Source organism: Colossoma macropomum, unplaced genomic scaffold (assembly GCF_904425465.1).
Source record: "Colossoma macropomum unplaced genomic scaffold, Colossoma_macropomum, whole genome shotgun sequence".
Lineage (NCBI taxonomy): Eukaryota > Metazoa > Chordata > Actinopteri > Characiformes > Serrasalmidae > Colossoma > Colossoma macropomum.
The window spans coordinates 24,747,312-24,763,253 of NW_023494788.1; the positions used below are offsets into that span (position 1 = coordinate 24,747,312).

At 39.7% G+C, this 15,942-nt stretch overlaps 1 protein-coding gene across 3 annotated transcripts in view; it reads right to left on the reverse strand.

The window, feature by feature from the left end:
- slc43a3b (solute carrier family 43 member 3b) overlaps positions 1-11,460 on the reverse strand; it is a 32,972-nt gene extending 21,512 nt beyond the window's left edge. The window contains exons 1-2 of one of the 3 annotated variants that reach the window (XM_036568889.1): positions 11,317-11,460; positions 841-1,079 (exon numbers count right to left, since the gene is read on the reverse strand). In XM_036568889.1, the coding sequence (XP_036424782.1) occupies positions 841-1,027 (187 nt within the window). In that variant the 5' untranslated portion in view covers positions 1,028-1,079; positions 11,317-11,460. Of the gene's footprint in view, positions 1-840; positions 1,080-1,257; positions 1,635-7,341; positions 7,722-11,316 lie in introns of those variants that run through there. The other 2 variants (XM_036568890.1, XM_036568888.1) reach the window with 2 other exon arrangements.
- Between the last annotated feature and the right edge of the window lie 4,482 nt (positions 11,461-15,942).

Below are 15,942 nucleotides of genomic sequence, written 5' to 3' on the forward strand. Positions count from 1 at the left end.
AGAAAAAGTTGCATTGTGCCGTCTGTAAATCTGTGCAAAAGACAGAAACAACCTTCCCTTTATTAAACTTCCAGTCCACATGGCTAATCAGCACAAGATATTCATTTTTCAGGACATAAATATGAGGAGATTAGATATAAGATCTATTTGCATAAAAAAGGGGAAAGTCAAAAGAAAATAAGTGGGGAAAAAAAAGATTTTTTCAAAAATATTAAAAGATACAGAGAAAATGTAGACTTTCCAAGTTGTCATCATCAGATAAACAGTACTTAAAGCTTTTGCCTAAGAGAGACATGAGGAGGAGCTGGGAGATACGAGCTCCACTCTTGCTTCAGATCTGAAAAAAACCACAGATGTTTCTGTCCACCCTTCCACTGTAATGAGTCTGAAGGGTTGTGTAGCTGTCAAGAAGCCTTTACTGAGAAAAGAAAATGGACAAACAATAAGAAAATTTACAAAGATGTTGCTGACATTCTCAGAACAATGGACTGGCCATCCCAAGGTCAAGTTCTCAACATGACTAAATGTGTTTGGGATTACTTGGATTGTGAGAAGCAGAAAATACAACCAACTTCTATGACTGAACTTTGGAGGTGAGGAAAAACGTCTCTGCAGATTTCTTTAAAAAACTGAAAGCAAGTCTACAAAAAAGAATGGAAGCTGTAATAAAGGCAAAATGTGAAGCTGAATTCTGAAAAATTTTATATTTCAGCACTTCCTCATTTTTTCCTGACACAGAAAAATGAATTACTTGTATGGTCTCTGTCTTTTGCATAATCATATGTTTCCCATACGGTGCAGCTCTGAGGTCGAGAGTGTGTACATATGTACACAGCTTACCTTCTGTGATGGTCCCATTGACTGTCCTGTTCACACACAGGTAGCTGAAGTAGCCGTCGCTCTTGAGCACAAAGACCAGCGAGGCCCATCCGAACACGGCCCCAGCGAAGCATAAACACTCCACCAAGCCTGTGACCAGTGTAAGCCAGTAGCACACCCTCAGCCCACCACCCTCACGCCCCAGCATCCTGCTCCGCTCTCCAATGCTCTGCACGCTCAGACTGTCTTACTGAAAGCTCCTGTCAAAATAAAAACAAATCATATGCAAAGCTACATTACATTCAGCTTACATTTACATATCAGATTCAAATCTGCACTTTTTTACATTTGTTTTGGTGTCAAAAACTGACAAAAACAATAAACATACAACAATGACGTTTCATTAAGTTCTAATGATAATAAACTCGGTCTACTTACAAGCACAAATGTGGTGTTGAATGATAGTTTAAATCCCCTTTGATGGAATTTCTCCCCTTGTTTTAATGAACTACAAGTGGTAAATAGGCTAATTAGTATAAATTACACCTCGATTTTGTGATCACCGGAAATAACTGAGTATTTTGTTGATGTTTCTCACTCCTGAGTTTCTCTATTCAGCCCCTTCCATGAAGAACCTCTGCAGTGTCCTCAGCTTCACTCCTCTGTCTTTATAAGGATCTCTCCCACTCATTCGTTCCCTCCCTTTTCCTCTCTCTCTAAGCACATCCCTCTTCTCCTTATCTCGTAGCTTTCACTTTGTCTCTGAACGAAAAAACAGATACAGTTTGAAGGGGAACCTTCTCTTGTCGAGCACAGAACGGAACTGAGTTCTTAAAGGAAACGATTTCAATGAGCCTGACCTACAAACAGAGAACGCGTGCATAAACACACAGCAGTACTCAGTGCCAGCTCAGTGTCTCAGTGTTTTGCATGCCCTCCAGCTGTCTAGAGAAATGATGTTAGCCAGAGATAGGTAACTTAGCCAAATATGGGTCAGGTCTAGTCAGGCCTGCTGAAACCACACAGCCACAGACACCATAGGTCTTACAGTGGTCTACTCGCCTTCAGTAAGAGCTGGGTGGTTCTGATAATGTCACCACACTTTCTAAATATACCACAGTATCAGGAAAGCAGACGATGCGTAAAGGAATGGTGTGGTGAAAACTCATGTTTACACAGTTTTTCCTGTGTCCCGAATATATCTAAATAACCAAGATGTTTCTGAAATTGACTTGTAGCACAAAAGTGGTGTTTCCGCTTTCTTTTCAGGTCGGGTAGTAGAAGCTACCATTCAAAGCTACCAGAGCTGTTAGAAATAAAAGTTCTGTGCCGCTACATTTTTTGTTCAATAAGGTACAAACGATGTAGAATCAGGTGTGCTCTGGCCCTTCGCAGGTACGATTGGACACCTCTGTCCAGTAGTATTCTTCAAGTCCTAATAATCAAAAACAGAGCTACACTGTTAGAAATAAAAGTGCTGTGCTGGTATAGTTTTTGTCCATCAAGGTCCAACTGTGAACCTTATATAAGTTTTTTTCCAGGTGAAAAGTATATATTTGTACCTTTTCATAACCGAATGTTTTAAAACAGAACAGTAAAATAAAAGCCTGGAGACGAGACGGGGTGTGTGGAGTCAGTACAGCTTAGAACATATCATTTCAGTGGATTATGGTACAGTTATGTTCCCTGACTAAAGGTACTGAGATGTACCCTTGAGGGGACCACCACAGAAACAAAAGAGCCGTTGTGCACTGTCAGAAATAAAGGTTCTGTGCAGGTACATTTTTTCATTCATAAAGGTACAAACAATGTTAATGTAGCTTCAAAGGTATAACAATAGTCCAACTTCATGCCTTAAATACATTTTTCCCAGGGAAAGAGTCCATATTTGTACCTTTTCATAACCTAACAGATCAATAAAATAAAAAGCCTGGAGATAAACAGGGTGTGTGGAGTCAATGCAAAATATAACTGCGATGGATTACTGTACAATTATGTTCCCAAACTCAAGGTACTAAAGACCCTTGAGGGATACCCACCCCAGCAACATGAAACATGCTATACAATATTTGATTGATTGGGAGTTCATTGTTTTGTATTTATAGTCGTTTAAAGTCACTTATATCAGAAAAAAAATGTACTTGAGGTTGAATGTGTTACAGTTTATATTGGGCTAAAGAATAATTTTCTTATATTTCTGTATAAAAACAGTCAAAATCCATTCAAATCATATTTTAACTTGTATTGACTGCACAGCCCTGTGATGGACTGGTGACCTGTACAGGGTGTTTCTTGCCTTTAACCCAATGACCGCTGGGATAGGCTCCAGCACCCCCGTGACCCAGAAGGATAAGCGGCTTAGATATTGTGTGTGTGAGAGACTCCACACACCCCGTCTCGTCTCCAGGCTTTTATTTTACTGTTCTGTTTTAAAACATTCAGTTATGAAAAGGTACAAATACGAACTTTTCACCGGGAAAAACTGATTATCTTTTTTCTGACAGTGTAGGTCTGTTTTTGATTATTAGGTATTATACCATTATTAAAGTATACCATTGGACAGAGGTGTCCAATCTAACCTGCAAAGGGTCAGTGTGGCTGCAGGTTTTATCTTATCTTATGACATTGTGTTTTGATGGATTGAAAACCTGCAGCCACTCCACCTTTTGTTGGTAAGATTGGACACACCTGCAACAGGAAGTTGCTTACGTCTGCAATCATCCAGAAGGGGGCGCTCACGCTGGTTTCACTCACTAATAAAACATCAAAGATTCAGCACCATATTAAAAAAACACTCAAGGACACTTTGGTTCCTTAAGGAACAACAATTTAATCCAATTGTGGCTAACTTGGATGCTAGAAGACTGGAGCAGAAACATGACAACAGAGTTAGCTATGACTTCGGTGCTCAACCCAAAACCTCATCAACTCATGAAAAACACCACACTAGCTGAAGCCGGACACTCATATGAGCACAAATACCTCTAAATGTTTTTGAGTTTATTAAGCCATGTTAATAAAAAAAGCGAAAATGGCAATTTTTCACCCTACATGGCCCTACATGGCTAACGTCTGGTCATCTCCATACCCTGCTGGAAAAAATCATAGAAACCATTAAAGTTTCAGAAGGTTTCATCTTCAGAAGCTTTCATCTGGGGGAAGAGCCTTTTCTTATAAAGCCCCCAAACTCTAGAAAATGTTCGGGACTCAGACTCAGTCGCGATCTTCAAATCTAGGCTGAAAACTCACTTGTTTAGTTTAGCTTTTGGTAGTTAATGTTCCCCCTTAGATAAAGGCAGCAGATCCAGGGGTCCATGGACGCAGGGAATTATAGTAAACTGAGGCGCTGGTGCTGTCGTCCCGCCGCTCGCATGCGATCACTCAGGTTTGTGGACGGTGGAGCGGAGGGATGTGAAATTGTCTCAGGGTGCTCCCGTATCTGTGTGTCCTTTTGGTTCTCTCCTTTTAGTTAAGCTGTTCTAGTCAGATCTGCCGGAGTCGTTAGCCACACTCTGGAAATGTTTTACATATTATTATACATACACCCATACAGAACTAAACTAACTCCATCTCCCTACCTTTTTCCGAGTAAATGACTGCCCACCTGTCCGGCCAGACACTGATGGATGATTGTCTGTCGAGCTCTCCTGCTACCCGCTTCAGACCAGTTGCCCATGCCCCAGTCACCGCCACTGGCCCAGCTACCGCCACCTGCCTTGGACTAGCTGCCCACCCTACACTGAAGTGGACTCCTAACTATTACTACTACTACTACTATTAATATTGGTAGTATAATAATTTTGTAGGTAGTTTGACCAGAGGAGGATGGGTCCCCCCTTGTGAGCCTTGGTTCCTCCCAAGGTTTCTTCCTCAGCTCTGAGGGAGTTTTTCCTGGCCACTGTCGCCCCTGGCTTGCTCACCTGGAGGATTTACATTTAATGTTAAAACTTTGTCCATAATGGATTTCTGTGAAGCTGCTTTGTGACAACATCAGTTGTAAAAAGCGCTACACAAATAAATTTGACTTTGACTAAAGTTTCTGTTGGTTCCTGGTGGTTTCCAATAGTCACTAATGGTATTTTGTGTTTCTGGATGGGTTGATATTACAGCGTAATAGATTCTAATGGTTTAACAGGCATTCTGGTACCGATTTCAGATGCATTGGATGGTCTCCTAATGGGATCTAAAGGTGTCCTACAGGAAACTAGTGGTCCCACACCTTTGCATATGACTGTATTTAGTTTTTACATATTATAACCTGTTCTTTCAAACCAGACTCCTCAACAAGTTTTTCTTATTTATCAAAAGTGCTAAAACTAAACATTCGTGTTGTTATGTGCCATCACTGATGTACCAGAATAGATGATATATCATCTAGCTCGGTTTTCGGCATCTCAGAGTCACTGGACAGCTCCAGGAATTTTGCCCACACGTTTCAGTCTAGAGATGCACAGTAAAAAGTGTCTTGTCAGATCTACTTAAAAACATGACTTTATGTGGTAACAAGTAAATTAACTAGTTTTATTCAATACAAATAAATACTTCGAAACAACGATTATTTCAATCAATCAAATAAAACTAGTTCATTTACTTGTTACTACATGATGTCGTTTTTTTAAGTAGATCTGACGAGACACTTTTTACAGTGTGGGCGATATGGCAAAAAACTGTAATATCACAATACTTTAGGAAGTTTTCACGATACATGATTTGTTATGCTATGTTTTTTTCTGACGTCTGATGAACTGGAACAGAGACAGTAGAGCTACATATAAAAAATACTATCATAAAATCTGAATACAACGACTTTAATTCAATGTTTCACATACCGGGCTGCACTAAAGTCAATTAAACAGGACTAATTATGATCTCTTTGTAATCAACCATGCAGTAAGGAAGTACTGACGGTGCTCACAAAGGCATATTGTGACATATTGTGACATCATTTATGATAATAACCATAAACATTGTTATATTGCCTGTTGCCCTATTACAGCCTCACACCACATGTTGACTGTGTTTATGCTTGGAACTTCTGAAATGAGGGAGCAATGGAGGCCTTAATATCGCTCAGTAATGAATCTGCTCACTCCATCATCTCTTTCAGTGGCCTACTTTCCAATTATGCATCTATGTATTGTGGGTAATGAACTTCAGAGCCAGTGTTTACCCTCATTAGCATCCTGACACTTGCCAATGTAAAATTCCACATGAGCATCCACATCCTGGTACTGAAGACAGTTAAGCAAATTGCAAATGAATGTCCTTTTAGCTCCTTTCCAGCTCCATAAATCTGCCAACAAAATCCACTAAGATTTTGCGAATGTAACAAAGTAAGAAAAAGTAAGACAACAATTGAGAAAACCATTGAAGAATAGAAAGAGCATCCATTTCACTGCTTGACCGAGTTTGCCGTTAAGATGTCACGACCGGGCTGACCTTCAAACAAAAAAAGCAGATAAAAACAGGTTCGCCATGTTAATAAGTACCAGGATCCACTCTCTCTTCAGCACTTTCTGAGCCAAGCACTATAATTCACCAGCACTTGACAAAAATGTGCATGCAGAGATACGCCAGGGAATGGAGACTAAGACAGAATATAGAAAGAAAAAGGTGTATTTGAAATGTTAACCTTTTTTAAACTACACAATAAACAGTCATACAGTGTAAAACCCATGACTAATCTAGCTAATGATATTATTATTATATATTTTTTACTGCATTCATGCTTGTTTGCATTTATTTTTGATGTTATATAGAGTCCATGGTGGTAAAAACACACTTACTGCCCAGATAATCGGTTTTAAACGGTTTACTTTGGTGCCTGTTGTTGCACAGTACTGTCCCGATTTAAATGCTTCATAGAATATTAAGCAAATAAAAAAACACACAAATATTATCTATCCAGAAATGTCACAAATAGTTCTATGAGTTCACTTAACTTTCATTGGCTGAAACCGAGCATGTTAAAATTTCAATGCAAATGTTGCTCTTATATGAAAATGCATATCATCATTTAGAACTTTTTAAAAAAATGTTTAAAATAAAAAAAGTAACCCAGAAAGATAAGCAGCTTAAAAGGTGGATGGATGGATGGATGGACAATATTCTGTGTACATTTTATATAAATGAATGTACAAAAATTCAAACAGTACTGTGCAGTTTTTCTATGCTGCCACCCAAAAAATCAATTAGAAATAATAATAGTAACATAACTAAATCAAAACAATGAAAAGGCTTCTTTCCAACAACAAAGATGTTCTGTACCATTTCATGTTCTGTAACATTTCACAGTTACGAGGTACAACTAAATACGTGTTTCTGACATTTAGAACTGCTACACAGCTTATAAACCTAAATATTTTTGCAATTTCATAGAGAACTAATGCACATACACTTCATGTCCCTATCCTCCGTCTCACAAACCTCAGATATCATTTTGCTTTAATTAGAAATATGCAACAGGACTTTGAAACCCTTTAATGTTTGACTGCTTTAAGTGATCTGAACACGTGAACTTACATGTCACTTTGGTAGGCTTCCCCAGTTCCTCTTTTGGAGAAAAATAAACACATACTCGCTCTCACACACACACACACACACACACACACACTCACACACTTCAAGTCTAAAATTATGCCTGGAGAACTTCTTCTGCCAGTGCTGCAAGATGCTTCCACATTACTTCCTTCTTCAGGGCATATTTTAGTTCACGGGTGGCACAAGACAAGGTTCCTCACTAATCCACGGGTTTTCAGGCTGACGCAACCGTGCTCTGAATAATCGGACCTAATCGTACTTTCACACTGCTCATCACAAGACTACTGAGAGATTTCCCTTTAAGTGTGACCAACTGCGTCAAATACTGGCACCACACACACACACACACACACACACACACACACACACAAAAGGACTTGAGTCCTTTCCTCACCCTGTTCTGTGTAAACAATAATATAACCCTTTATAACCCATTTTTCAAAATTCTCACATAATTAAATCACAAAGATGTAAACAAAGTCATTCAGAGTGGTTTCAATGCAAAGTGCTCCATTCTAAAGAAACTTCAGAGTCAGAATTGTTCACAGTGGTGATGATAGGAACCAGACGTCTGAAGAGTTTAATGCTTAAAAGCTCCCTCGCATACAGTTACAACATGTAATAAATTATGAATACACTGCTTGAGGCCTGAAACGATGTTTCTTTGCGTTTTAAGAGAAGGTTTTGGTCTAAGATATACATTTTACAGCACATGCAGGGCAGTGATGTACAGCCAGGATGTCCCAAGGAAACATGGTGCCCCAAAGAAACCTTTTTCCAGATGTTCTACTCTTTTACCCTCACCAACATTACACATGTATAGGAAAAGTGGTTCACTGGTCATTTTGGATAGTAAATAAAACGGCTATATTTGTGTTGTAGACATTACGACGCCTGGTTCCTATCCCCACTAAGTCAGTGAGTTTCTCTACAATGAACCACTTCACATCAGACCACTCTGAATTTTGTTTACATCTCAATGACTGAATTATGCTGAAATGTGAATCACTAGAATTCCCCTTTAAGAATCCACATGATCATAGAGTCAACATAAAGCAATACGTTCAATACTTTCACTCAAGGGTCACTAGCGGCCAGACTAGAGGCCCAATCTGGCTTGTCAGCAGTTTTAAGAGATTTTGTCACAGAAAATCTCAGAACATCATGAGATTTGACTTCATCTTTCTTCCTCAAATTATATTCAGGGCAATCTGAGAGCCATCACACATTTTACTTAAATAACTCACAGACACATGAGCCTATAGAAAGCAGCTGTATGATTAGGAAATGTACAGAGGTAAAGAGAAGGAAACAAACGACATATGACCAGAGATTCAAATGAAACAGATGACCAGTCACCAATTCATCTGTCTCACTGGGAAACAAAACAGGCCAACTCTTTCACAAAAAGTAACTGTATGTTGCCATTATTTAGCTTCCAAAAGTTTCAAAAGTCAGTATTATCTCAGTGGCACAACTGTCTCACTAACTTGACAAGGTAACACTTTAGTCAAAGGTTACCCACTTCATGGACTTCATAAGCAAAAGCACTGAACACCATTTAAAAACAACTTGAGTGTTTATGATAATGTCAGTCAGGTACATAAGAAGGATGTTTTGGGCCACAGTGCAAAAAAAAAAAAATTCTAAAATTACTTTTAATTTTAGAAATGACAATGAAATTTGCTTGTTTTCTCATTATTGTTATGTCTCAAACAAGTTGATGCTCTCAGGGCCGTCACACCCACACTAGGATCAAACATCAACGTATTTTTTGTTAGACCATATAGTTACGACTTTAAAATGATAAAAAATTCTAATACATTTAATGTATATAATATGTTGCAGGTTGTGAAGGATCTGTTTGAAAATGGTTTCCATGGATGAGATGCATTTTGAACAGGGGGGTCAACAGAAATCAGGGGCCTCTGTGTAGTGTTGATAGAGGTCAACTTTTGAGATACAGTTGTATGCAAAAGTTTTAATGCCCCCAGTCAAACTGCATGTTTTTTGGAATGGAATGTGTAGCACTGTCGTCTCACAGCAAGAAGGGTCTGGGTTCGATTCCCCGGTCAGGCAACCAGAGTCCTTTCTGTGGAGTTTGAATGTTCTCCTCGTGTCTACATGGCTTTCCTCTCACAGTCCGAAGACATGCAGTCAGGCCAACTGGAGATGCTGAATTGCCCCTAGGTGTGAATGGATATGTCTGTGAGTCTGTCCTGTGATGGATGAGCAACCTGTCCAGGGTGTTTCCTGCCTTTCGCCTGATGAATGCTGGGATAGGCTCAAGGCACCCCCTGCAACCCAGGAGTATAAGTGGCGTAGAAGATGGAGGGATGGATGAAACTTAAATATAAATTTAAAACATTACATCTAAAATGTGCTGTAACATATGCACTGCTGTGTCTGATCCACAGTGGATCAGACACAGCAGTGCTGCTGGAGTTTTAAACACTGTGTCCACTCACTGTCCACTCTATTAGACACTCCTACCTTGTCAGTCCACCTTGTAGATGTAAAGTCAGAGACAATAGCTCATCTGCTGCTGCACAGTTTGTGTGGGTCATCCTCTAGTCCTTCATCGGTGGTCACAGGACGCTGCCCACAGGACGCTGTTGGCTGGATATTTTGGGTTGGTGAACTATTCTCAGTCCAGCAGTGACACTGAGGTGTTTAAAAACTCCAGCAGCACTGCTGTGTCTGATCCACTCGTACCAGCGCAACACACACTAACACACCACCACCACATCAGTGTTACTGCAGTGCTGAGAATGATCCACCACCCAAATAGTACCTGCTCTGTGAGGGTCCATGGGGGTCCTGACCACTGAAGAACAGGGTAAAAGGGGGCTAACAAAGTATGCAGAGGAACAGATGGACTACAGCCTGTGATCTATGCCAGATCAGTGTATATGTATATATATATATACATATATATTATATGTAAGTGTAAAAACAGATATCTGAGCTAGTTTTGATGTTACAACTTCTACTTAGTAATATTTGAGGTGAAACTTGAAACCTTTATCACTCGCACTGTGTTACCGAGTAACTTCGAACGAATATGTTTAAGCTTGAAAATCACTTATTAACAGATCTTTTGTCTTGTACACGTGGCGCCGAATGTTGTGCACTGAAATGGCACTCTTTTCTTGGAATGACTCATATGAACATGTTTACCTTAAAAAAGTAAATAAATAAGAATGATATTATAAACTTGCTGAAAAAAGTCCATTAGAACAATTAGGGTCAAAGGGTCATTAGGGACAAAGTCATGGGTTTGTTTACTAACTGAAATTGGCTGAATGGTCACTATTAGAGACCACTAGTTTCCTGACACCTTCAGATCCCATTGGAAAACCATCAAATGCTTCTGGAATCAGTCACAGATCACCATTAAGATCCTTTACACTGTGATATCAACATATGAGGAAATGCCTTTACTGACTACTAAGGAATAATAATAATAATAATAATAATAATAATAATAATAATAACTGGCATGGCCAACATATCTACCCATTTCAGGAAACATTGCTGTCCATATGATTAGCTTTCCCACTGAATAGCTAAGCATATAGCGAACACTGATCGCTATTAATGACGCTAAATTGCGCCGTTATGATGAATTGGGAGATATTGCGTACATGTAGCTTAAATGACTCGTCAGGGTCAGAAACAGCCAGAATAAAAGCAGGAAAGGCTCAGGCATTGCCTTTAACACACGACTACATGTCTATACACTTCCTTCCTTTCCGCAGCGGAGCAGCAGGTCTCAGTGAGTCTTTGAACAGACCGTCTTTCATGCTGCACCTATTTACTTTAACGTCACCGTCGCGGCCGCGGACAATGCGCTTCTCAGCCTTTGTTAGTGCAGGCGAGCATTTGCACAGCTATTCTCGGCCACTGTTTGTGTGTGTTAGTAAGGAGAAAGGGAAACGGTTATTTCTGACCAACCCGTGTCCAGCTGTCTGATGTGCCAGCGGTAAAGCCTCCGTGTCCTGCTGTACTGAGAGGGAGGCTTCTGTCTCACTGCGGGCTGCTGGAGCGGATCAGCTCCTCATTCGCCCTCAGTGCTCTCGGCTCTGCTGCGCTCCCGTTCCCGATTCAGCTCAGTCAGCGCAGGGTCGGTTAGTGTCACACGCAGAAGAGTAATCAGTTAATAATCGATATTGAGTTGATACAGAGTTGAACTCAGTTGCCTTATAGCTCACATATAAAACAGGAGCGAAGCAAGATGTAGGACTTCACTGAGCCCCTGAAAATAAAATCTTTGCAACAACACTGAGTTCCCTCGCAATATTGCTGAATTCTTTTGCAAACTTTTTGCGTTCCGTTTTATTTGCGAGCGACCGCAGGATCATTCCAAAGGAACGCAGACTTATCGTGAGGAAATTCCAAATCATTGCAAGGGAACGCGAAATCATTGTGAGGAAATGCAAAATTATTGCGAGAAAATGCAAAAGTATTGCGAGGGAATGCAAAATCATTAATAAAGAATGCAAAATTATTGCAGTTATTGTGAGAGAATGCGAAATCATTGCGAGGGAATGCAAAATCGTTGCAAAGGACTTCAAAATTATTGTGAGGGAGCACAAAATTATTGCTAGAACGCAAAATTATTGGGAAAGAATGAAAAATCAGTGCAAGGAAATGTAATGCCTTTACCTATTTTTAACCATGGTCCCTTAAAGCAAACAAGTATTCACTTACATTCACAACTCAAAAGACTGAATCTCTGCATTCACGAATCAACATGACATGTTTTGTTGATTTGTGAAAATAAATCTGTAATGATGAATAATCAATAATTGATTAGCTCCTTTGAATTCTGTGAAAGAAGGCACAGTGACACTCCAGCCATCTGGACATTATGGGTTGGTTTCCAGAACTAGGATTAGGCCTAGTGAATTACATTTTTCAGAAAGCTGTTTAGTGCAGGACTAGGCTTAAGCTCTGTCTGAGAAACTGACCCTGTATGTTAATTTTGTTTACTGGGAAAACTACACAACTGGCCTTCAGCAACCAGGAATTGGTGTAAACAAGCTGAAATACTTTCTGATACTGGAAATTCATGAAGGTCCACTGTATATAGAAGCCATCAAGTAGCCTTCCTAAGTTCATCCAACCTTCTGGTGTAACTACCATCACTGAGCAAATAAATGTAGTCATGATGCAAAGGGCAATGGATTTCTGCTACACACAACATATGTCCAAAGGTTTGTAGACACCAGCTTAGCCAATGTTTCTCCTGAAATCAAAGGCATTAATAGGGTGTTCATTCCCCTTTGCTGCAGTAACAGCCTCAACTCTTCTGGGAAGGCTTAGACGCTGGAGCACTGCTGTGAGGATCTGATTGCAATCAGTCACAAGAGCATTAGTGAGGTGTTGGTTCAGGGGTGTCTGAATACCTTTGGATGGTGTATCAGTCATCATTTAGGTCCATTCTGTTCAGGAAACCGCTGAACACTCATTGGTTTCCCCTTAATGAAAGCATTCAAACCCTTCAGTCTCAGCTAACTCTCTTCAGAGTGAGACACTCTTATTGATAAATGTCAAAATAGTACATGACCATAATTTTTTTCCATTTTGATAGATAACAGTATGTCATACAGTGTCAGAAACCAACTGAGCAAGTTCATTTGAGATTGCTTAATGCATTGTGGTTTGAAGAATGTGATGATTTATGTCATGCAGTTTGCACAATATTAGTTGGTGGCTTTGAGTTTCCGTTAATTGTTAGCTACAGACTGAAAACACAAGCATGTCTTGGTCCACTGACTGCATTCGAGAAAAGGAAAAAGGTGTAAATTTGATTATTTTCCTAACTTCAGCCTTAAAGTCAGCGTGAATCTGAAATCATAATGCAAGCGAAACACAGAATCAGGGATGGGCATGTTTTTACTCAATGATAGGTGGGGGTTGTGGTGGGGTGGATATTATTGGTTAATATATTTTGGGGATTCCCTATGATTAAAGATTTGTTAATTTGTCTTGTTCTTACAGCTTGTGTTCTAAGAAACTTGTTAGAGCAATATTCCCCTAAATACTTTTTTTAAAAAAACATAAGCTATTTAAGCAATAGAACACGAGAGGGAGTGTGTTATCGCGAAATTGATCATGAAATTGAACTCATTTGGTTGCCGGCACAAGCCGAAGGGCATGATAACACACAATCTTGAGTGTTCTATTGCTTTTATACAACAGTTAAATAAATAAAGTAAGAAATTAATAAAATAGGCTGTGAATGCAGCGTTTAATATGTTTTAATGTCAACAACTCCTTCCGCCAAATTATAGTTCCTTAACAAGCTGCTTGTTGCTACGTCAGAGTAATGAACTCCGCCCACTCACTGCGCAGTCTGCTGTAAGCCTCGCCTTTTGAAGTGCGGACTGAACCATAAAACTGCCGCAATATCAAGTCTAGCTCAGTTTTGTCAGTTTTTGCCAGATCAGTATTAATGTTGTTTTGTTCCAGCCAGTCTGTAAAGCATCTTACAGCCCATTTAGTTTGGCGAATGGTGTTGGGTTCATTTCTGGCTGATTCCAGGTTGTTTAGCTGTTCTTCTGTCTCAGCTGCCGACTGAAAAGCTGCTCAGTGGTGATGACAGTTTGGGAATTTAGTGTAGTCTCATTTTCAGAGTCTGACCAAATCGGCTGTCGGTCAAATGTGATCTTAAAAGTGTCCATTTTCTGTTTGTGGCAAAGTAAGAAGTAAAAACGTTCAAATGGCCTGAATTGAGTTCCAGCACCCCTAAAAATATGTGTAAAAAGTCATTTTGCTTAAAAAAAAAAAGCAAAGTTTGTCTCTGATAAGCAAGTGTTATGATCCGCTTTCTCTCTCTCCTACTTTCTCTCCAGTGATCTAACTGCGGTCCTAGAATCGCTCCTGACCATAAGGAATCCCTACAGTATTGTTTCCCACCTACTGGTGCACGCTAATGTACTCAGAAAAAAGAGGACATTTAGATGTGGGTGAAAGTCACTACACTCACAATTTTGTCTTTAAAATGACGTAGAATGTAGAATGAACTGTTCTTACTATAACCCAGGACATGAACTTACAAGGTCAGCTTTAAGTAAGGCTATCTGTGTTTTATGATAATAGATTGACCACAAAGGCATGAGGTACACTGAGCAACCTTTTATAATAAGGTATGATTTTACAGAAAAACAAATGTGTATTTATTCCAGACAGTGTTTGCTACATATATTTGGGGGTTGTTGTGCATTAATAGAAATGTAAACATTGTTACGTTTAGCTATTACAGTTTTAAAAGTATGACCCATCAAAAAAGGTGGTCCTTTGGCACAACTTGCCCCCAGACTTGGGTAAATTGAGCGTAGGGAAAGGAAAAGTTGAGTGCCACACTTAAATAACATCGTTGTTGAAGAAAACCTTGTATCTCCATTTTTGACGTTTTTCAGTTTTTGACTTAATTTGAAAAAAAAAGTTACCCTTTACATTGTGTGTAAATTTCATGATGAATGGACCAAAAGAAATGACCCAAAATGACTTGGAAAAGCCATACATTAAAAGTAAAGTATGTTTTTTCCTTCTCCTGTAAAGTTACCATTTTTGGGATACGAGGTTTTCTTCAGACAACGGCGATAACCAACCTACATAATTATAATTTAAACATAAGTATGATTTAAAAAACAACAAAGTAACTCACAAACCTGCTTGTTCTTGCTCTGTTCAGTTCTCAGGAAAAGAAATGCCATTTCTCTTAACCAACTAGCACCATGAAAATCGTTAGCAACCCTGCTAAAAAGAGACCATTAGAAACATTAGGATTTAGATGTGATGCTTTTGCTTTCTAATAGAAAATTGGCTTAATGGTTACCATTGGAGATCACTAGTGTCCTTTTAAATCCTATTTTGGAAACCACTAAATGCATCAGGAATTAGTCCCAGAACACCAGTTAAACCAGGTAACCATCAGGAAAACGAATACAATAACTGACTATTGGACAAAACCAGCAACCAGCAGAAGCTTTAATGGCCCTCTATAATTTTTTCAGCAGGGAAGTCGACGTGGTTGGCAAGTTCACACTCTACTTCATCATCTAAAAACTGATGAGCCTTTGCTAGTCTGTAATAACCTGCAATGGCAGTTTCTCCTTGAACAAGTTCCTCAGTGTAACTTGTCAGTGTCCGTGTTTTCCTTTGCAGCAGACCGAATAGACTTCCCTTCTGACACTTGACTGGCTGCTCTTCTCAGATCTTCCGGTGGAGCTGAGCCCCTATTGGATTTATGTTTCTGGTTTCTTGACATGATGAAAATTCTGCAATGTTCCTACAACATTCTTGAATGTACATACATACATACATCATCTAAACGCTTATCCTTCTGGGTCGCGGTGGGGTGCTGGAGCCTATCCCAGCTGTCACTGGGCGGAAGGCAGGATACACCCTGGACCGGTCGCCAGCCCATCGCAGGGCAGACATACACAGTCACACACACACTCACACCTAGGGGCAATTTAGCGTGTCCAATCAGCCTGACTGCATGTTTTTGGACTGTGGGAGGAAACCCACGCAGACACGGGGAGAACACACAGAAACGACCCTGGTCGCCCA